General features: G+C 54.4%; 9 protein-coding genes across 9 annotated transcripts; 4 read left to right on the forward strand and 5 right to left on the reverse strand.

Moving 5' to 3' along the window:
• Positions 1 to 696: 696 nt before the first annotated feature.
• On the forward strand, positions 697 to 4032 carry CTHT_0001120 (uncharacterized protein; the record flags this gene model as incomplete). Its single annotated transcript, XM_006690602.1, has 1 exon — positions 697 to 4032. The coding sequence occupies one exon, from the start codon at positions 697 to 699 to the stop codon at positions 4030 to 4032; it is 3336 nt and encodes a 1111-aa protein (XP_006690665.1).
• A 372-nt stretch (positions 4033 to 4404) lies between these two features.
• Positions 4405 to 6847, reverse strand: CTHT_0001130 (putative chromosome transmission fidelity protein; the record flags this gene model as incomplete). The annotated part of the gene is made up of 3 exons (XM_006690603.1): positions 4405 to 4856; positions 5184 to 6455; positions 6526 to 6847. 3 exons carry the CDS (start codon positions 6845 to 6847, stop codon positions 4405 to 4407), a joined length of 2046 nt encoding a protein of 681 aa, XP_006690666.1.
• A 546-nt stretch (positions 6848 to 7393) lies between these two features.
• CTHT_0001140 (uncharacterized protein) lies at positions 7394 to 7743 on the reverse strand (the record flags this gene model as incomplete). The annotated part of the gene is made up of 2 exons (XM_006690604.1): positions 7394 to 7591; positions 7690 to 7743. 2 exons carry the CDS (start codon positions 7741 to 7743, stop codon positions 7394 to 7396), a joined length of 252 nt encoding a protein of 83 aa, XP_006690667.1.
• Positions 7744 to 8601: 858 nt separating this feature from the next.
• On the forward strand, positions 8602 to 9308 carry CTHT_0001150 (pyridoxamine 5'-phosphate oxidase-like protein; the record flags this gene model as incomplete). The annotated part of the gene is made up of 2 exons (XM_006690605.1): positions 8602 to 8836; positions 8899 to 9308. 2 exons carry the CDS (start codon positions 8602 to 8604, stop codon positions 9306 to 9308), a joined length of 645 nt encoding a protein of 214 aa, XP_006690668.1.
• Positions 9309 to 9767: 459 nt separating this feature from the next.
• On the forward strand, positions 9768 to 10277 carry CTHT_0001160 (uncharacterized protein; the record flags this gene model as incomplete). The annotated part of the gene is made up of 1 exon (XM_006690606.1): positions 9768 to 10277. One exon carries the CDS (start codon positions 9768 to 9770, stop codon positions 10275 to 10277), a length of 510 nt encoding a protein of 169 aa, XP_006690669.1.
• A 1143-nt stretch (positions 10278 to 11420) lies between these two features.
• On the reverse strand, positions 11421 to 13262 carry CTHT_0001170 (III C-methyltransferase-like protein; the record flags this gene model as incomplete). The annotated part of the gene is made up of 1 exon (XM_006690607.1): positions 11421 to 13262. One exon carries the CDS (start codon positions 13260 to 13262, stop codon positions 11421 to 11423), a length of 1842 nt encoding a protein of 613 aa, XP_006690670.1.
• Positions 13263 to 14537: 1275 nt separating this feature from the next.
• Positions 14538 to 15434, reverse strand: CTHT_0001180 (GTP-binding protein rho3-like protein; the record flags this gene model as incomplete). The annotated part of the gene is made up of 4 exons (XM_006690608.1): positions 14538 to 14905; positions 14977 to 15167; positions 15242 to 15292; positions 15382 to 15434. 4 exons carry the CDS (start codon positions 15432 to 15434, stop codon positions 14538 to 14540), a joined length of 663 nt encoding a protein of 220 aa, XP_006690671.1.
• Positions 15435 to 17482: 2048 nt separating this feature from the next.
• On the reverse strand, positions 17483 to 18820 carry CTHT_0001190 (putative pre-mRNA splicing protein; the record flags this gene model as incomplete). Its single annotated transcript, XM_006690609.1, has 1 exon — positions 17483 to 18820. One exon carries the CDS (start codon positions 18818 to 18820, stop codon positions 17483 to 17485), a length of 1338 nt encoding a protein of 445 aa, XP_006690672.1.
• Positions 18821 to 19293: 473 nt separating this feature from the next.
• CTHT_0001200 (putative COP9 signalosome protein) lies at positions 19294 to 20843 on the forward strand (the record flags this gene model as incomplete). Its single annotated transcript, XM_006690610.1, has 2 exons — positions 19294 to 19551; positions 19599 to 20843. 2 exons carry the CDS (start codon positions 19294 to 19296, stop codon positions 20841 to 20843), a joined length of 1503 nt encoding a protein of 500 aa, XP_006690673.1.
• Positions 20844 to 21951: the final 1108 nt, after the last annotated feature.

The raw sequence follows: 21951 nt of genomic DNA on the forward strand, positions 1-21951 counted from the left end.
GAGCTACTTTCTCACGCACTCCCAGTTCTCTCAGTTCCCGCAGATCAAATCAGAGATGAGATCTACCTGTGTTGACTTTGGGTCACAACTACAGCGCCCTGCTTCAAGCTTCAGAAATCGGGCGCGGCGACATGCAGCCCGGTAAATCGATCGATACCTGCATAAACTTGGTAGGGGCACGGACCAACGCTAATTTCCACGATGGTTCGCCCTGGCGTCTCCATTCAGCTCCACTCGACCGCAGATTTGCAACGGAACAATGGGTTGGCGGCTGGCCAAAGGCTCATGCTTGATTCCGTCTCTTCCAGAAGCGCTTCGCTTGGCTTCAGACGAACAAGATCCAGAACCGCAAAGTTACAACCAACAACATATCGCTCGCATCCTCGTGTTTTGTGCTCGCTGTCGCTCGCTGCTTGCCTTTTCCGACTCTAAAAGGGCCTTTCCTCGAGAAAGCACCCATCTGGTTCAGAGGGATACGTGCGACGACAATCATCACAGAGATACTATATATAACATTTTCGATTTCCGCGTTCGCGCCCCGCCGAGGGGTTGGCCCTGGCTTGCAAAAGTCTCAATGCATGTGTTTCCCACTCCTCGTGTCCTCCTGAGCGGAGCTATCCTTTGCCTTGGTTCTTCTGTTCTAGCGCTACCTCTCGCGACCCATTGAGCACACGGGGTCTTTGAACCGCCTGAAACATGCTGTCGCACCTCCGCTTTCACCGACGCGGCCCATCGAATCCGACGTCGTCGTTGCCTGATCGATCCCCCGCCCGAGATGGCGCTGCTGCGCAACACGAACAATTGCAAGCGGCGCGCGATGTCTCACCACGTCCGGATGCCTCGCAACGGTCATCTAATTCTGTCGAGAAACCGCCTATATTGCCCCCGATTCCACGCGTCGCATCGCCTACCAACGACGAGGATTCGAGTTCTCGCAATAATGCCCAATCCATCGCCCAAGCAATCGCGGCGGAGCCGCGCAAGTCCTCTGCCGGCTCCTCGCACGGTAATACTAGCACGCCATCCTTCATAGGCGGCGTGGCCCTCCAGCGCGCCATGCAGAGCTCACAATCGACGGATGCCACCTCTGTCATGTCTACTCCAGTTCTGCCGAGCCAGATTTCTCGGGTCAAACACCCTCCGCCACCGATAACCACAACGCTTCCCACAGAGACGCCGTTGACAACAAGCAAGCGATCAAAGTCGAAGACATTCGCCGCGCTTACTGCTCCTGAGCCCCATAAACCGAAGAAAGGCTTGCCGTTTTTGAACTCTGTGGCATCATTGCTGGGCAGAAGAAAGACTAGTCATGGCACCCCTGATCCACAACCAGCCCCGAGCTACGACCCGAGGATTAAAGGTACGAAAGTACATGATTTTAGTGCACCCCGACCCAGGAACACACCGCCGGCCACGAAGCCGCCTGTCACCGACAAGTCCCAGAGTGCGTCGCTGGCGAGTCGGCCAACCAGTCTCGTTGAAGTTGCGTATCCACAACCAGGTCCCCAAGATTGTACTGCTCATTCGACCACAGACGGCGTAACTGCTGTGCCTGTTGCTCCCGCTTCGCAGGAAGGAAGTGTTCCAGATGACACACCGTTGGAGCCATCACAACACACAGATGGAGCGGCGGCTAGCACGGATATTGCAGCAGCCACAGAGGCCGATGTGGTTTCCGCGTTGCCAGACACGTCAGCATCCGTGAGAACTACGCGCAACATTTCCAAGGCCTCAAAACGCAGCTCTGTCTCGTCCTCACTTCCGAAGCACATGAAGAGTACCTCTTCTCGATTCAGCTTCGACATGATCGGGGCTGCCAACCAAGAAAAGTTGCTGGAAGAACGCCACAGGCAGAGGGCAAGAGAAAAGGGTCTCACGAATGACGACTGCCGTGGCAGCTCGAGTCTCGATTACTACGATGACGAGTTCGACTACGATGCCATGATGGATGATGACGGTCTGGAGGAGAAAATTCCGGGCATTAATGCTGATCTGGAAGAGGAGGAAGAGGATTATCTCACTGGGGAAGCCGAGCAGCAGAACTTGGCTGGCTTTGTGTTTCAGAACTCGACACCTGCTTCGGCGCTTGCTAGCCCGCTCTCTTCAGCAGTTCCCATGACTCCTCGGGATGTAGATGGGAATGTCATTGGCTGTGCAGTGACCAAGGATTTGACGCCCGATCCTTCCACAGTAGCATCTCCTGTGTTGCCCGTTCCCCCAGCGTCGCTTGGGTCACAAGTTCCTGTTGAAGGCATGGACACTGCAGTACAATTGCTACCCCCTGTAGCCGATCCTCCTCCCAAGCCGAAAGACCTTGGAATGTTTGATGACGTTTTCGACCAGGACCTGGCGGACGAGCTAGATTTTAGCAACGATGGTACGCACTTTGACGAGTCCATCTTCGACATCGAAGATACCGATCAATACGGGCGGCCCATCCCCGGTGCCTTCCAGAAGGCCAAGGAGGCCATGTATGCCCGTCAGCGTGAACAGCTCGCAGCAAAACGTGAGTCTAGTATGACCACGACCGATGCCTCAGCACAGTCCGGCGTTGCCCAGTCTACGGCACACACATCCTTGAGCGTTGCTCCCCAACAGCAAGACCCCCCGTCTTCCGAGCAAGACAACAAAGACGGCTCCGTCTCCCCTAAATCACCCGTCTCCTCGGCCCCAGGACCGATCAGCCTCTCGACCCAGGACCTCGCCTACCAGGCCGCCCTCGCCGAAGCCGCCCAAAAAGCCGCCGCCTCAGGCAAATTCCGCCGCGACTCCTCTCCCGAGCCCCCCTCCTCCGACCTCCAACAACCAAACACCCAGCAGCCCGCAGCCGGCACCGTTACCCCACCTAATCAATATGATGACTACGAAGACGATGCCGACTTCGGCTACACAGCCATCTGCGACGATGACTATGGCGCCGCCGATGACGCCATCATTGCCGAGGCAAATGCCACCGCCCTCGCCAACGACCACGAAGGCTTTTACGGCCAAGAATTCGGCTTCTACTCTGCGCCGATTCCGCAGCCGGGGTATTACTACACGCATCATCTCAATAACATGAACTCTGCCGACCCAAACAACCCCAACACTGTCCCAGGAAACCCCCTCTTCGAGTACGCTAACGGGGGGTATTTCGGCCCAACCTCTCTTATGCGCACGCACTCGGGGAGGGTTGTTTCGCGCGAGCCGAACTTGACGCCTATCACGGAACGGTCGGAGTATAGTAATCGCAATTCGGTCATGTCGTTTACCCTTCCTCCGGCCATCGGCGATGGTCCGAATACTGGAACCGGCGGTCGCAACTCTCTGAGTAGTGCTGGTGCCGCGAACCCGAATCTGGCGCAACTGGCTCTATTGCAGGATGATGATGCCAGCTTGCCGGGGATGCAGCAGATCTTGATGATCCGTCGCGGCTGGGGGGCTGGTGGGGGTTCTCAGGGGAGTTCACGTGAGGGAAGTCCAAGGTCGGAGAGGACTCCTGCAAGCGAGATGGGATTTGGACATGCGCGCGTTGGGTCGGGGTTCAGCATCAGGAGTAACCTCTCCGATGTGGTTGCTGGTGTAGGTGGTGCCGTGCAGGGGAGTGGGGCAGCCAGTCCTGTTATGGGCGCCGCTCCCGTCACAGGACTCAATGCCTTCGCGGGGGCGACGGGAACACCGCCTTATAGGCCAGGGAGCGCTGGAGGGTTGGCGCCGAATACACTGGCGTCACAGCGGCCAGGTCTTCCTCAATCACCGCTTTTCATGTCAAGTTTGGGGCCGGTGGCGGCGCCGGCTTCACCTCAGCAAGTTCCCGTTAGTCCTGCTGCTGCTGTGCCGAATGCTGGAGTGTCAAGCTGTGAGACTGTTATGGAGGGAGAGGAGGTTGAGGGGGGCGAAAAGGGAGAGGGCCAGGGAGAGGAGAAGCCTTGTTTATTGGCGCCATCAGCCATGCCGCTTGGGATGAAGAGTGCTCCTGATGGCGTCGCAAGCGTAGCTAAGGGTGTCGAGAAAGTAAAACTTGAGGAGAAGGAGGAGCAGGAGGGGACTTAGAGGGCTTAGCTGCCTCGGTTGAAGAGGAAGTTGGTTGTCTAGACGATATGGCTTGTTAAGCAGTGTGCCGAATACCCTCAATGGTTGGCGGATGAATTTAGACAGAGTGGCGCATTGGCTTTGATTGACTTGATTATTCTTTCGACCGGTAGGAGGGGAGGGTAGTCCCGCTGTGCAATTTTTTTTGTTCTATTTTTTTACGTTTTTCTTTTTTTTTTTTTTGTAATCATACCAGCTTCAGTGGTTGGATCACGAGGTGAGGTGAGCGGCTTAGTTGGAGTGTACTCTTGGAGCATTGTTGATACCTCATTCAGTACCTACAGTAATAATGATGCATGACTTGAGCACTAGCTGAGGGGTTCCATCTCTGCGTTACACGACCCTCACGACTCTTTCATCACCCTTCTGCAGCAGTCTCTCCATCCAAACGTCCAGTCCCTGACCCGGTGGCCCGCCCAAAACCTGCACCAGCCCAACCCTCTTATACAACTCTTCTTCCTCCTGTGGAAGTCTCTCGCTCGCAGCGATACTCCCATCTCGTGGCGTCTCGACCAGTACCAAGCACATCAACTCCCCCCGTGGCAGGGTCTGCCCCAAAGGCAAACACCATACCATCTGATCTTGCCCACCGGCTGCCCAATCCCTGCAGTCCTCATCCGCCCAAACATTCTTCACATACCCCATCAACACATCCAAATCGATCGCGTTCCACGGCTGAACTGCATCCCTTACAGTCAAGTTCACCCTTAATTTAGTCGGGATCATGACGCCCTTCACCACGAGGTAACTCCCCCGGTCAACGAGCTCTCCCAACGGGTCGGGTCCTATTGGGGTGCAATGAACCGACAGCACTGAACAAAGGAGTCTAATACCGTTAGGGGAATGGACAAACTCCACTGGCGCAATGACACCTGCCCACGACCACGACGGGGCTCGCCAATGTGAAGGACGACAACGCCAGACCCAGGGCAAGGAATTGGGATTGAAGCCTCCTGGCTGTGGGGGGAGTTCGATATGCCATAGCATGTCTTGAACAAATTCCTCTTCTCCATATTGAACTGCTGCAGCATCGTTTGCGCCTTGTGGAGAACCGATCGTGATAGTAGTTACACGTCTGAGACGTGGGCCCACATCCCCGGCTGTCACCCCACTCTGATCCGTCTCGGCAGAATCGGATGATGTCATAACAGGACCCCACCACAACCCCGCAGCGTAGATCCACCCCGCTTCCGTGTGTAACTTCAACTCCGACATGGTCTCCATATCTATCGGGGAGTTGGACCCACTTTTATGCGACGAGCGAGAAGCTGGGGGAGAAAGAGAAGGGGACAACATCATCGCGCGAGCAACCCCCGATATGGCAGGGAACACATCCTTCGGGAAAGTTAGGTGGAGGCGAGTGTAGTCTTCAACAAGGTGGCGCCAGCGTGTTCGTAGAGCCCGAATGCTATCAATGGTTGAGCCGCCGGCAGTTGACCCAAGGGTTGGGTTCGACTGTGGCGAGGGGAAGTAGTACCGTTTCGGCAGGGTATGCCTCTCGTGAAACTTTGCCGTCGTGCTATTCACATCAGAGTAATCGGCTGCAGAAACAGGCGTGCATTGACAACGCGTGTGAGCACGGCACTCAAGCGTCAGCTCTTGCCATCCGAAATGCACGATTCGCGGGGCAAGCAGCCGCTCCTGCGAGACCCATCCCCTGGTGAAAAGCGGATACCACGTAGACGTGATATCAGCCATGTATCGCAACCTCGGCCGGGTGATGTGGGCTATTGCACGGCGGACGTAGATCCTCTCTTCCCTCTTCTTCTCTCCTCCATCCCCTCTCCCCGTTGGTGGAGTTAACCTGACTGTGCAGATTTTGGTCCAATCCCCCTCCAAAGAGCTAAACATCCCCTTCCCCGCGTCTGTTCCTCTCGCCGCCGAGATGACTACCCTCGCTCCGCGATAAATCCCGGCCATCTTCGCTGCCTCCTTCCGCCAATCATCTTCATCATCTTGCACGATACACAGGCTGTCGATCCACAGGTACGAAATCCCTAGTCTGCGTGTGAAGCTAATTGCGTCTTGGAAGGTCTTAGGTAGAGAATCCCAGTCAATCTCCTGCTTGAGAGAAGGAAGGTTCTGGCGCAGGGTTCGCAGGAAGGGGGATTTGCCCCAGCAATGGGAAAGACAGGCGTATGGGGATTGGGATGGCAGGGATGATGACTCGATTAGGCGGATACCGCTTGGGACTGGTGCGGTGAGGTCTAGTAGTCTAGTTGGGAGAGGGCAGTCGGGAGACTGATGCCTGCAGGGCTCGTGAGAGTCAATGCAGTGCTGGATTCGGTCTGCTGCCCAGGTGAGGCTTTCAGAAGAGGAGGTTGAGTGAGGAATTGCGTTTCCCAAAGGGATGTCTGGCATGTGCTGCGCGAGCCATGGGGTTTCTGGATATATATGTCAGTTTTGTGAGCCTCACGATTCCCCGAAGCTCTTGAATCATGATGCTTCGCTTACGCTCCTCACAAAAGAAACTCAACGTAACTGGTGTCTCAAAAAATAAGACAACTTCCACGCTCCTGGCAGACGTGCTCGCCACATTCAAGTTGATCTGCACGGTATCCACATCGCCGTATGCCGAGTCCTCTCTACCCTGTTTGTCTTCGAGGTAGTGGCGTATCCCCTCACACAAGATCCAGCAAGTTACGCATCCAGCCTGCTGAGCCTGGGACCGCATGGCAGCCAGCGAGGAGCGGAACGAGGTGAACATGCCTCCGGAATTCGGAGGTCGGGGGTGATTGCAAGCAGTGCATGGCGCCGAGGGAATGATGGAGGACATGGCTTGAATGAGGCGAGGTGGTAGAACTGACTTTCTTGCAGCGTGATCGGACCAGCTAATAATGCCATGATACATCTTGCCATTGACCAATCATAAGCGGCGCCTTCGAAGTGCCTAAATCGTTCGATGCAACTCTGTTTTGAGCAAAGATCATTGCTTGCCGTATTGCGCTGGCTGTTCACTTAACAATCCAACTTGCCGGTGCTAGATGGCCTTGATCAATCTGGATCAAATTTTGAGTGCTATATTTTCTACCAAGTTGCCTGTTGAAGGAATTGCCAACCCGGTCAAGCTTGGACTCACGGAAAACGTGTAGTACCTAAGAGGATCCGCCCATGGATATGAGAACCTGAACAGGACAGTGCTGTGGATAGCTCGTCTCCTAACCTTCCTTAGCCTCAACAATATGGTTCGCCAGAACCCCGCGATGTGACCTTTCCCCGTACTTCGACAGATTTTCGAAGCTTCATCTTCTTCTTCCAAATGTCAAGCCCCTAGGGAACAACTCAACAACGGCTAAGCACGTCAGAGAGCGCAGCGAAAAGGTCAATTTGTAAGTTCGCCATCGACGAGGGACTCCGTCTCCTCGGCCGCAACGTCGAGATCGCAACAAAGCAGCTCTTGCTGGTGCAGAACGTCGCCGAGCTTGGTAAGGATAGTGTTTTCCTTCTTGATGTTGGAATCGTAGATCTGATCCGTGGTTGCGGGAGCAGAATACTGGCACTCAAGTATGGTACTGGGAATCTGTGAAGGAAAGGGGCATTACAGTTATCGAGAACGGGTGGTAAAGACGTAGGAAACCTGTCGTGTCGCCGCGGCGAATCTCAAGGAGGCTGATATACGGAGAGCCGAAGAAGGGCAACGTGACCCAAGCTGTCTGCGGGCTGCCATCCCATTTTGTCAGAGGACTGTACGGGTTGCACCCGCACCTAACCGCCAAACCTTCCCAAACCAATGGCCTTTCTTCCAAAACTATATCTATTACTTTCAGCATGTAACTTCCCAACAAACACCTCCTCTCATTAAATGGCCAAGTGATAGGTGACGTCTTCTACGTGTGAGGATGGTGACAGAATCCCTACGGCCACAGATTCGACCCGAGTAGGAGGCGGCTCTCCGCCCATCCCCGTGGTTCGGGCCCCAATTGCCGGGATGGGTAAAGGCGATGGTTGTTGTTTTCCTGGTTCATCTTCGTTTTATCTTTGAACGTTAGACAGTTATCAAAGAGATTTTGGTGAGCTGATCATATCGTTTTCTTTTCTCGTTCAGGAATCCTTTGCGCGGCTCGAGAGTGTCTTATGGTTATCAGGCCATTGTGGTTGACTATCCTTTGCGAAGGTCGTTAGACAACAGCTTGAGACATCCCAGACCCACTCATATAACCTCATGGCTTCCTTATCTGCTGTCTGTATCCTTTTGCTTGTGAAACGCCAAATGGTGTCCATGTCCGTGACCCGTCCTTTAAAAATATGGGTCGGTGGTGGTGAAGTCCTCCTCAAGGTCCCCGCCGAAGCGGGGAGCGGGGCAATGTTAGTAACATTCCCCATCTTACGCCTTTGATACAGTAACTTACAGAGCGGGGCCAAGGCCGCAACGTCGCCGCCCCACCATCCATGATCCATCTCTCCCATTGTGATCTCGATCGATCGCGATTGGCAACCATCCTCAGCCTCACCTTCGACCACCACATCCCAGCCAGTACAATGGACCAACAAATACCCCTCGCGCACGAAGCCTCAGCCGGCGACACAAACATGCGTGTCACGGCAACCCTCCCCAGCGAGGTCGTCCAATGCTTGGAGAACGCGCGCTTCCTGCACCTGGCAACCTGCCGCGACAACGTGCCGCACGTCTCGCTCATGAGCTACACCTACCTCCCCTCCTCGCCCTACTCGCGCGGCCCCGTCATCGTTATGACAACCAACCCCGCGAGCAAGAAGATTCTCAATCTGTCCGAGAACCCAAATGTCTCGCTGTTGGTGCATGATTGTTAGATTCTCCCTCGAGATTGGACTGAGAGTTAGTGTCCCCCAAACTGACCATATGACTAGGGGTCTCCCACCGCCCAACCCCCGCCTCCCAAGCCCGTCGCTTGTCTTCAGGCAACACCTCCCCTACCCGCGGCCTCCCCATCCAACAGCCCCCTTCCTCCCTCGCTGCCCTCCTCTTCAACCTCAACGCTTCCTCCATCTCCTCCATTAGCGCAACCATCAACGGCACGGCCCGTGTCGCGCCACATGGGTCAGAGGAAGAGCGGTATTACAGGGACGTGCATTTGGCGAATAACACGTTCGATGAGGGCGATGGAAGTAGTCGGTTTGCGAGCGGAGGAGAGGAGGAGGCGAGGGTGGTGGTGGTGACGATCAGGGACGGGAGGATATCGGATTGGAAGGGGGGTGTGAGGGATTGGGTGCTTGTTGACGAAAGCGGGATGGATGCGCCGAGGGTCAATGGGTGTTGATCGGTGAGGAGAGCAGGCAGACCCAGAAGGAAGGGGTTACAAGACTTTGGAAGGGGAGTGACGAAGAAGAGGGGAAGGGAATGGAAAGATAAATTCAACGCCTAGGCAGAAGGATAAGCCCAAGCCCGACTGGACTGGGCTGGTGGATGCATAGATCTGTATCACATAATTGAGCTCGATGGGACATCCAAACGAATTCAATGCTGTAATTGAGAATGCCATTGTCAGCCTTGAGTTCGACTTCAATGCTGCGTTAACACACTCGGTCTCCTCTCCCCCGTCCCCACAATACGCCCCACTCTCGGTCCCGACTTAGCCGAGGTTTCTCCACACAGGGGCCCCGAGATTGGCCAATCAGCGTTCACCACAATTCAGGGTCGTCGAGCCGTCTCGGACAGAGAGACCCTGATCTCAATCTTACACTGAAAGCCCCAAACGCGAATCACCAACACCGCCAGCATGATCACCAGGATATCGCATCGTCATTTCACGGCCTTGGCCCAGCGCCAGGCGACAGCACTGCAGAGCTCCATTTTGCGGGAGTCTCTCCCAGCGCGGAGATTGCTCGCGACAACGGCCCCAAGACGCCAACAACCCCCAAAGACTTACTTCGACGACGGCTCCCAGCCAAAGCCCTACTTCACCGAAGAGTCCAAACCCAAGACATATTTCACCTCTGAGTCGACAACCGAACCCCCAGTAAAAACCTACTTCTCCGACACCACACCCTCTCCCCAAGCCCCCGTACAAACCTACTTCACCGATTCCTCACCCGTCCCCCCAACTGCCCCCCCTCAACTAGACCCAGCCGCCGAACCCAAACCCAAAAAGAAACGCCGTCTCCTTCCTCGCCTCCTCTTCGCCGCTTTCTTCACCACCCTAGGTGCAGCCGTTGGCTGGGCCGCGCTAAACATCGTCATCCCCGCGCCGCCCGCCGAACCCGATTCCCCCTCGCGACATCTCGAATAAAGAACGCATCGCCCGGCGCGCTGCCTCCCTCTCTGTCGTGCAGAAACTAAATGAGGACCCCGCTTGGGCTGAGTCTTGGGATGCGTACGAGTCGCTGAGTGAGGAGCATAGGAAACAGCATATCATGGCGGGAACGTTGAGGGGAAGTTATGGTGTGGGCGGGTATCAAAGGGTGTGGTATAATCGGGCGACGGGGGAATTGGTGAGTGTGGTTTATTTCGGGTTGGGAACCACCGGCTGGCCGTATGTCGTGCACGGGGGGTGTCTGGCGACATTACTGGATGAGTCTTGCGGACGGGCGGCGTTCAAGAAATGGGGAGGGTATGGCGGGGTGACGGCTAAGCTGGAGTTGAATTATCGCCGGCCGGTGCTGGCGAATAATTTTTATGTTGTGCGGGTGAGGCCGTTACAGGATGATGAGTTGCCTGAACAGGAGAGGGGCAAGGGACACTATAAGTGTTTTGTGAAGGCGCTGATTGAGGATCCGGAGACAGGGCATGTTTATGTGGAGGCGGATGCGTTGTTTGTTGGGGGGAGGGGAAGAATGGGGAGGGGAATGGCAATGGGGGGTTGAAGTGGGGAGAGGGGGAGAGAGCGGAGCATGAAAGGTTTTAGGGGATGGCAGTAGAGGATTTCCGATGCTCTTGGGGGAAATGAAGAGGTGAGAGAGCCGATGTTTTAGTCGAGGATACAGGATGAGAGAGAAGAAGGTCAGCATAAATACCATGGGGGTTCAGAAGCAAGCGGTGGTATGAGGAAAATTAGGTTTCGAATCAATGTTCCAATGCGTCTGAGATGACTGGTTAGGCATGGTGTTGTTTATGGACGGCTAGAGGGTGGAATCTGGCTAGAGATAAGAGTTGATACCAATAGACGCGTGTGTCAAGACATTTTCTCCGGGGTAGCAGAGTGAATGAACCGTGTTAGATCAATGAAATCTTGGATGAAATGCTACATGTCCATATCCCCTCCCATTTTTGGTCCCGTGAGCACCGATAAACAGAGGTAGTCACCAGTCTCATAACATATAGCAAGGATGCCAGATGAGCAGCTTTTTACCAGCAACCAACCTAATCCCCTTTTATAAATTCGCCAAAACGCATCCCTCGCCTAGTCTCCGGTTCCCAAAGCCCATACGAACAATCACTCACCCAACCCTTCCAGCGCCCTCTCAACCCCCTCCCACTCCAACCCCCTAAACCCCTCCTCCACAACCCATGACCTCTCCTTTCCCCCCTTCGTCCATAACGCTTCACACGCTCGCCCAACAACCAGCAACCCTGGAGGCCTGCTCCCCTCCACCTCAATCGCCTGCACTACCCACTTCAACGTTGTCCTGATCACCCTCTGATCGGGACAACTCGCTCGCTCGATCACCGCGCAAGGGGTATTGATTGGCCAGAAAGCCCGGTTCCCTCCTTTGCTGTTCTCAAGTTCTTCGGCAGTGGGGGAGGTCAGTTCCGCGACGAGACCTTCGATTCGGTGCAGCGCCATCAAGAATACCACCGTGCGGGAGGGGACATACTCCGGCGGAGCCGGCGGCTTCCCCTTCTTCCCCGTCCCCGTGCAAATAAGTACCTGATCAGCCACATCCCGTTGCGTAGCCGGGATCCCGGCAAAGAGCGGCGCGCTCAAAGCGGACGTAACCCCCGGCAGGACGACAATCTTCTCTTCTGGCACGCCGTGCTCCCTGAAGAATGCCACTTCTTCTCCTCCTCGCCCATAAATAAACGGATCGCCTTGTTTCAACCTCAGCACAGTCTTTCCCTGTCGCAGATGGGAGAGTGCCAGAGTCAAAAACTCTTCTTGTGCTGCGTCGGCGTTGCCGGGAAACTTGCGGGCTATTTGCACGGGCGTACGGCGCGGGATGAGATCGAGCACGCCAGAAGGGACGAGTTTATCGGCGAGGATGATGTCAGCGGTGAGGATCGCGGTGTGGGTTGCGCGGCTGAGGAGAGAGGGGTGTCCGGGACCAGAGCCGGCTAGGATTATCAGGCCGAGCCCTTGTGCTTGAGAAGTATGGGAGCCATTTTGGTCGACCTGAGCACGAATTTGTTGTTCTCGCAAAATCGCTTCATTCTGTTGTCCTTTGTGTGTGCCATTCTGCTGCCCCTCGCCCCTCAAATACCCCTCCCAAACCGCTCTCACCTCATCCTCCGTAACCCCCGCCAACTTCTTCAACGGCCAGTACTCACATACTTGCGCCAAAAATCTCATCCTTCGACCCTTTCTCTCCTCCACGCTCCCCTCCAGCACCAACCGATTCAATCCCCTCCCCTGCTCAAGGCTATCATCCCCCTCACCCTCACCCTGCTCTGGAACCTCACCCTCCTCGATAATTCTCCTCCTAACTCTGCCCAACCTTTCGCATGCCTCCCCCAACCCCTTGGGCAACGACGAGGCGAGCTCACGTCGTATGCGCGAGGCGAGTTTACACCCCATCCCGTTGGTTGTGACACCAATTTGCAATGGGCCGTCGTTATGCACTGAGAGCAGGGAGAATGTGCTTAGCTGAGGTGAGTCGAGGACATTAATGGGTATGCGATTCCTCCGACACAACTCGGCCACCCTTTCCCTAGTCCACCCCGGTGCTAAGGTACCCTCGGGGGTACTGACGACAAAGACTGCGTCCACTACCTTCCCGACCTCGTCCCTCCCTAGCTCGAAAGGGTCCTTCTCTGGGTTAAACGCCCGGTTGAGATGCTTCACTCTCCCCTCATTTATGAGGGTAACAAGGTTGTGATGGACCCCTGCATCTTCGACGGATTGTGTGCCATCGGGGAGGGGAGCGATGAGGATGGGGATGGCGTTGGCAAGGAGAGACGATTGCGCACGAGAGAAGGCGATGGGGGAGAGGCCTATTATGAGATGAATGTGTTGATGGCAGTGGAGGGCTGTTAGGAGGGATGGTTGGTAGGATTTGGCCATTGAATCTGAGGTTGAGGGATCGGGGGGTTGAGATGATTGGGGGTCTAATTGGGGCATAGTGATGGTTGTGAGAACTGATTGGCCCGTGTTTGTTTTGAAGGCTGTGGGGCGTCTTCAAGGTTGTTGTCCAGAAGAATTGGGGAGGTAAAGTCGTAGGAGGGAGCTGAGTCAAGTAACTCTAAGATTAAGAGACGAAGTAAGAGGAGAGAGAGAGCCCAGGTAGAGAGTTGATCAAAGTTGTCAAGGTTGTGTCAAGGGTCAAAAGGACAAGATCAAGTCGGTCAGAGTTAAGACGAAGGTTGAAGTCAAAGGACATGATGAAAGTCAAGCGGCCCCCCTTGGATATTTAACTCCCAGCACTGACATGACACATTCAACTCACGACCCCATATATTTGCCATCTCTCCATCTCCGTCCCCGGATCGGAACTATACCGTCACTCTCCTCCCTCGCCATTGTGGGATGTTCTCACGCTTCACTTCGGTTGTTTCTGTTTTCTTTTATCCAACACAATCCCTCCTGTTACCCCCAACCCCTGCAAAGGCCCCCAAAAATCTGCGCTAGCGCGCGCTGACGCCATTTCACGGGATCTTATCGGGGGCTTATCGGCGCCCCACAGCTGGGTCTGGGGTATGGATCTTTTCGAATCCTCGCTCCGCGGGAATCCTTGGTGCATCGAGGGGAAGAAGATCGGAGATGCTTCATCCGCTTTGATGAAAGGTTGTTGTGATTGGATTGTGGATGGTGTTGATGGTATGTAGGTATGTATCATCATGATAAGCAGACTCAAGATTTGCACGACACAGAAGGCACAGAAAAACCAAGCAAGCAAAACTCTCTTTATTTGTTTTCACTTTTCCTGTCACGCTCGACCAACACCAACAAACTCTCCAACGCCCCAATTGACACAGCACAACCTCGTCTAATTAAAACCATCCTATAACTTGAAACAGGGAAACAAGAAGAAAATCGCACAGCAAGAGACACAACGACGCAGCGCCACGCCGTACGCAACACCCCCTTCCCCAACCAAAAAAAAAAAGAAAAAAAAGCAGACAAGCATCTGGCTTTCGTGCCAGCTCTGCCTCTTTACCGCTGCCCTACCTCAATGCCAACCCGAATCTGAGTAGCTTGGGGTTCGAGCCAGGGCAAGAGCAGGCAAAAACATGAGCCAGTGGGAATATATACAAAGCGAACCGCCCAACCCAACCGATCATGTCGCCGAAAGAGTAACAGTCAGTAAAGTAACGATGAAGCGAGAAGAAACGTGCAACTAAAGCCAGCAACACCCCGTGGGGTGTAACTCCTAGGCAACCTTCCCCAACTTCCAACTCACATCACGATGCACTTCCCCTGATCACTCTCCTTTTTGACACTCAATGCGACTCTCGCCGCCTCCGTAAAAGCCTCATTGACTCCCCTATTCCTCATCGCCGAGCACTCGAGGTACCTCAGCGCATGAATCCTGCGCGCAACCTCGAGGCCCTGCTCGTAGGTAATCATGGGCTTTTTCTCGCGAGGTGTGCCATCCTCGTTTGTGTCTTCCTCTTCCTGCTCGCGGAGGTCGCATTTCAGGGCAACAAGCACGAGCTTGACTCCCGGGCAGTTGTCGGCTATCTCGGAGACCCATTTCGATTCGACGTTTTCAAGGGAGTCTTTGCTATCGACGGAGAAACAGAGCATGATTAGGTCGGTGTCGTCTAGATACCCGTTAGTCTGACGGTCTATTAGAGGTAAGGGGGGGGGTTAGGAAGGGGGGGGGGGAAAGTACCGTAAGAAAGACTCCGCAGCCGGTCGAATTCCTCCTGACCAGCAGTATCCCAAAGGGAGAGCTCGATGTGGACATTGTCGACGAAGATATCTACCCCAGTCAGCCATTGTTTATTTGCTCCTGATGGTTCAGATAACCCACCATGCACATAGTTCTCAAACACAGTCGGCTCGTAGACAGTAGGGAAATAGCTGCGGCCAGGCGTTCAGCGACAACGACAACCATATGGACGGGGTTCAGGAATAGTATAGATCAGTGCACGCACCCTCGGGTAAAGACGTTCAGCAGCGAGGTCTTGCCGCAGGCACCGTCGCCTCTGTATTTGGTCAGCATGTTTTGTCCCAGTTGCATCATGGAATTTGCCAACATTGCACCCTGCTGGAGGGCGCAGAAAGGGTGACTCACAGCAAGACAAGCTTGCGCTGGACAGTCTTGGTGCCCCCGAGACCACACGGCATTTTGCTTAATTGTTTTTTTTTTGGTATCTTAAGGTTATAATTCGAGCGCAATGGGGTTTGCGAAGTGTGATGGAATGCCTTCAGCTCGGTGAGACAATCGCGGATTGGTGCAGGCTTGCTCAGGGGGGTGGATGCACAATGTGGCTTATGGGTATCTAGAGCACGCGTGTTCGTGATGCAATATGATACGATTGATGTGATGCGACAGCGATGTTAAGGGGAACGTGTGTGTCTGTCCTCTTTTCTGAAATTTGAAGCGGGAAGATATTCGCGTGCGTGCGTGCGTGCTGTACGTATAGTAGGCAACGTAGTCGATGTCCGGGGTAGCAACGGATGGGTCGACTGATTGGGATATTAGCCGCAGCAGCAGAGGCGCAGCAGTTAACAGCCGTGACAATGGCAAGACTGAGACGGGGACGGGGCTACAATGACAGCCGACAGAAGAGGCGAGCAAGCAGCGGGAGATAGACAGATCACGGCGCGGGTAGTACGACTTGTTTGCGACTCGAAATCTCTTCGAAGGACAGCAACGGCACGGCCGGAATGCGCAACCTCAGCAATCACGTTCCTGACTGACTGGTGACGGGACGGGAGGACGGTGCGGGAGATGATCAGGGGGGTCAGGGTAGAGCTGACACAGCGACGCCAAGCTAAAGCTGAGCTGGAAGGAGCTGGAGAGAGTTTTGAAAGAGTGGAGGTGATTAAATCAAGCACCTGCCAGCATGGCAGTAAGCAAAACAAGATGGATGAAGATGGATGGATAGGTGATGGATTAAGGGCAGCGAGCAATGGTAAGCGTGATCTGCTTGCTGGGAAGGGAAAGGATCAAGGGAGAGAGGAACGTGTTAGCCGTGGCCGTCCAGTAGCGTAGCCGCCGCGCAAGCCGTGTCCACCACAGTGTCAAGCTGACAGCAGAATGAAAAGATCCTGACAGCAAATAAGAGATGAATGTTAAAGGGGGGAGGGGGGGGGAAGTTCCCAGAAAATAACGTTCAGAGAAGTTTATCCGGGAAAGACCGACATTCTCAAAAATAAAAAAAAATAAAATAAAAAAGACAAAACAAAAAAACTTGCCAGCCAGCCTGACCTGACCTTGCAGCCTGGAGCCAAGGCAGCCTGGAAAGCCGGAGATGAAAGTTGATGACAGCCCTGGGTGCACCGCACAGGCACACCAACAGCCAGCTGGGTGCGCCACTAACGACGCCTCACTTGCGCCCCTGGCTAGCACTGTACTTCACTGCTCAGATTGGCTTGGGCCCTTTTGGGGATTTCCCCTGTCTCCCACAGCAGTTTAGTGGAGCATGCCAAGATCATGGAAGGTCGCATTGCCCAATTGGCTGCAGGCGCTGGCGACCGGGATCCAGTAGGGAATGTGGGTCCATCGGCCTTTCGGTGGATCTGAAGTCAATGATTTTGTGCAGAGTGCATTCACACGCATTCCCGTCAACCCACTTTTCTGTTGCTGGTGGTCATGTTTGCGGTGACCGTTCGGGTGAGGGGATTCAGAGCTGCAAAGGTGAGAGGATTATTGAAAGTTTGCTTTGATATTGCAGGAAAACATCACCTCTGCAGAGCAGAACACAATTGATGATGTTGGCGTGAATAAGCATCAAGCGTGAGCGCGGCGCCAGCCAATCGACGACTTACACGATTGTGACCCCTGTGATACGAGCTTGTGCTTGTACGCACAAAGTGAGCTGTGATCAAGGGCAAGGTTGATGCCGATTGGGCTGATCTGCTGTGAGCTTCAGCTCCAACAACAGTCATCACAAAAAGTTGATGCTCATGAGCTGCACAGCTGAGAACGCACTCGTAAGTATGAGACTCACAAACACAGCCGCTGGTAACAGAAAATATCATAACCATTATATCTGCCATAGCCTGATACTTCTGAATATCCTGTCAAGCCCTTATCGATTATGTATAAGGCCCTTATACGTAACTAACCATCAACAACACTAAAAGCTGAAATGAAGTGCAGAACCCTGATGTCCATGACATGAAAACACAGTCCCCCATAGTTTAGCCATACTCTTAGAATCCCAGCTCTACCTCTTCCCAACCCGGTCAGCAACCTTCAACTCCGCCGCCCGACTATGCAGCCGGCTCATAAAACCTAAATCCCCGCCATACTTTCTGCTCTGTTCTCGTAGTTTCTCCTCCTTCTCCCTCTCCGCCCGCTCCTGCTCCTCAATCATGGCCAGCCGCCGCTGCCGGTCTGCATCCAGATCGCTGGCGGCAACCTGCATGGCAGCAAGCTTGCGAGCGCGCTCTTCTTCGTCAGGTGATTTAGATTGAGGAGGTGGGCAGCAGTCGCGGGACCGGTCGCGGCGCGAGCGATGATTGCCGTTGCGGTAGGTATCTGAGTCGGGGTGTCGAGGAGAGGGTGAGTTCCGTCTGCGACGATCACGGTCGCGGTCGTCGGGGGAGTGATCGTCTCTTCTGCGGGTGTCTCGAGTGGGGGAGTCACGTCTAGGAGAGCCGCGTCTCCTCCGGTCACGGTCATGGTCAGGGGAATAGTCCCTGCGCCTAGGAGGTGACCTTGAGATGGACCGGTCCCGCCGGTCACCGCCGTATCTATCTGATCTACCGTCCTTCCTGTCACGGTCGCGCCGGTCCCGTCTGTCGCGGGACTCGGACGACTCTGACCTGTCGCGTCTGCGCTCGCGCGAGTCGCGCCTGCTCCTGCGCCGGTCGTCCTCTGAATCATAATACCGTCTTGGACTGCGCGAGCGCGACCTCTCGCGGGACCTCCGCCGCCGTGAATGCCTCTCCCCATCGCGATCACCCTCATGTCGATGCGACCTATGCCGTCCCTCACGATGATGTCTACTGCTCCTCTTCTCCTCCTTCAGCTTCGCATCATCAATCCCCATACTCTTTAACAGCTGCCTCCTCTTAATCGGATCATTCATCATCGCTTGATACGCCTCCTGCTCCTTCCTCTTAATCGCGAGCAATGGATCTTCCCTCAACTTCGCCGCCAGATCCCTCGCATTAGTAGCCCCCGCCCCAGACGCAGGCACATTGCTTGCCCCATCCTGCGCGCCCTGCTTGCTCAACTGCTTCAGCTCGTTATCCTGTAACAGCTTATCAATCCTCCTTTTCCCCAACAAATAAGCTTCATTCTCTGTCGCATCACCACCCGGGTGGTCTGATGGGCCCTGATACATCCACTCAACACGCTGCGGCCGCGGTTTGCCGCCGGCTGCTTCAAGGGCCTTTTGAATTTCTTCGCGGCGGCGCTCTTCCTCGATTTCTTGCAGGCGTTGCTGGAGCTTCTTGCGCTCGGCGAGCGCCTCGGCTTCGGCGCGTTGGGTGGCTGCAACATTCCCCGATCGCTGGGGATGCCAGCTTTTTTTCATGTTCAGGTCGCCGGAACCCATGGTGGCGGTTGGCGCTGCGCGAGCAGGTCTGAAGGGTCGAAGGTGGTGAAGTTAAACAGGCGAAGCGCGAGGCTTCGTCGGATAAAAATCGATTGAGTCGACTGCGCTGTAAGGAGAGTGAGCGTGGTCAAAACCTGTGCAAGGTGCCGACGGCTGGGATCTGTTCGTTGATTGCGATGATGAATCTGTTGCGATGAGTCGGGTGGAGATGAACCTTGACGTCTGACTTTCCTAGCCTCGCCTCCATAGCTCGATGCCAAGCGTGGACTATGCGCTTATCGAAGTCAAAGTTTCCCTGCCTGCACTATCGATAAGATCTAACCCCACATCAGCTCTCTCTCACCAACAGCCTTATCGAGCTGCCTGGAGCTCCTCCAACTTCACGACAGCTTCCACAACACCGCCCCTCCTTCTCAAGTTCTCGCCTGGTTTTCGAGACACCAAACGACAACTAAAAATCCCACATCGCCAAAATGTCGGACGACGATTTTATGCAGGCCTCTGATGAGGAGTATGACTTTGAATATGAGGACGAGGATGAGGAGGAGAATGGCGATATTGACATCGAAAACAAGTACTATAACGCGAAACAGACCAAAACGAGCGACCCCGAGGCCGCCATTGCTGAGTTTATAGAGATACCACCGCTTGAGCCAGAGAAAGGAGAATGGGGCTTCAAGGCGCTCAAACAGGCCATCAAACTAGAGTTTACCCTCGGGCGATATGCAGATGTAAGGTCTGCCAGCGGCCTTCTTGGCAACCATCGCTAACCCTCCAGGCCATAAAACACTACCAAGAGCTGCTCACATACGTCAAGTCGGCAGTGACGCGTAACTACTCAGAAAAGTCCATTGATAACATGCTCAACTTTGTCGAGAAGCAGGCCGACAACCCCGATGCTGTCGCGTCCATCGAGAAGTTCTACTCTTTAACGCTGCAGTGCTTTCAGACGACGAATAATGAGCGCCTCTGGCTTAAGACGAACATAAAACTTGCGAAACTGCTGCTCGACCGCAAGGAGTACCACGCCGTCTCCCGCAAGTTGCGCGAGCTGCACCGTACATGCCAGAAAGAAGACGGCTCGGACGATCCAAGCAAGGGCACTTACCTGCTGGAAATCTACGCGCTCGAGATCCAGATGTACTCCGAGACACGCAACAACAACCAGCTCAAGGCACTCTACCAGAAAGCGCTTAAGGTGCGCTCGGCTGTGCCGCACCCTAAGATCCAGGGAGTGATCCGCGAGTGCGGCGGCAAGATGCACATGAGCGAGGAGAACTGGGACCAGGCACAAAGCGACTTCTTCGAGGCCTTCCGCAACTACGACGAAGCGGGCGACATCCGCCGCATCCAGGTCCTCAAATACCTCCTGCTCGCCACGATGCTCATGAAATCCGACATCAACCCCTTCGACTCGCAAGAAACCAAGCCCTACAAAAACGATCCCCGCATCGCCGCAATGACCGACCTCGTCGACGCCTACCAGCGCGACGATATCCACAAGTACCAGTCTGTGCTCTCCTCTAACACCGACCTCTTGTCAGACCCCTTCATCGCAGAAAACATCGACGAAGTCACCCGTAACATGCGCACCAAAGCCGTCCTCAAACTCATCGCGCCCTACACGCGCATGCGCCTCTCCTGGATCGCCCAACGCTTGCAGATCTCGGAGTCCGAGGCCCAAGATATCGTGGGTTACCTCATCGTTGATGGCCGTCTGCAAGGCCGCATCGATGAGCACGCTGGCACGGTCGAGATCGAGTCTCGTGCGGATGCGGACCGGGCGAGGGCGATCGCGAGTATGACAGGGGCAGTGGCAGAGTTGTATAAGGCGATCTTTAGAGATGGTGAAGGTCTCAAGAGTACGGTGCCCGATGGCGCGGGGGCTGCGACGAGCGCGTTTGTTGATCCGCTGGCGGCGGAGTTCGGCGGCGCAGAATTCAGTCAGATGGGGGCTGGACGAGGGCTGGGAGGAAGGAGAGGGCTCAGGAGGGGGAAGAGTCTCGTCGGCGCTGCGCATTAGAGGGGCGGGGCGTGAAAAATTGGTCCTGGATGATGAAGTGTTGTTGTGGGATGGGAACAGGTAATGGATTGGGATGGGGTTCTGTTCATTCGGTTCATAAATGAGAGTATGAATGATGATAGCATGAGAACAGTACATGCTGAAAAATGACAGGAATGATCCGCCACGACAAACGTACCTCCAAGTCTTAGCAGTCCTTTCTCTCACTCCCTCCTCTCCCCATCTCCCCATTGCTGATGATGTTTTCTTCCTCTACACTCTTCGTCTGTCCCCTTTTCATCTCGATCTTCTAATCGTCGTCCCCTACGCAGTCATTCCCTCTTTACTATTTTGTCAAGCTCCTCGAGCTCCTCGACCCCTACTCACTCAACTTCTTGGAGTATCTGCTTTATCTTCTTCCCCAATGACCTTTTCTAAAAAAAAAAAAAAAACATACCTAACATCTATCATTGACATCCTCCAGCTTATCCAACACGGCGCCCGACTCCGTCGTCTTTCGCGGATTAATCTTTATCCGGAGTCATCCCCTTATTTTCGAGGATCCTCCAGCTCCTCTATCCGCTTTGTCTGGCCTCTCCGCGCTCGCGAGTTTTTCTGCTGCCCGTCTAAATGATAGTTTTCCCATTGGCGGCATTGACGGAATCGATAAAGACGCTGATGAAGGGTGAGATGAAGGACTCCCGTCAATGAAGTGTCGACCCTGGTAGGGCAGGACTAGGTCGCAGATGAATCTGGTGAGGGAGAGTGAGTCTCGACCGAAGTTTTCTGGCTGTGTCTCGCGCAACCAGATCTCTTCTTTTGTTACCTTTCCGAAGCTTCTTGGAGTTCTCGAAATGAATTTGGAATGGTGATAATAGATGCGCCAGAAGTCGAGGTCTTTGGCAGGGAGTCAGAATTTTTGATACGGATCGCATTGGCCAAGACGTCAGAGTTACTGAGATAATTCGAGAAATAGGGGAGGATCTGGTTTCGGAGGGAGGTGGTGCGCAATGATCATGAGCTGTAGCTTGTCAGCGGGGAAAACAGCTTCGATGGCGTCCTGGGGGACGTAAGGGAGTATGAAATAAACGTTTTGCAGGAATTTGCTGTTCAAGGCCCAAATTCGGCG

The sequence above is a fragment of the Thermochaetoides thermophila genome (genome assembly GCF_000221225.1).
Source record: "Thermochaetoides thermophila DSM 1495 unplaced genomic scaffold scf7180000011806, whole genome shotgun sequence".
NCBI lineage: Eukaryota > Fungi > Ascomycota > Sordariomycetes > Sordariales > Chaetomiaceae > Thermochaetoides > Thermochaetoides thermophila.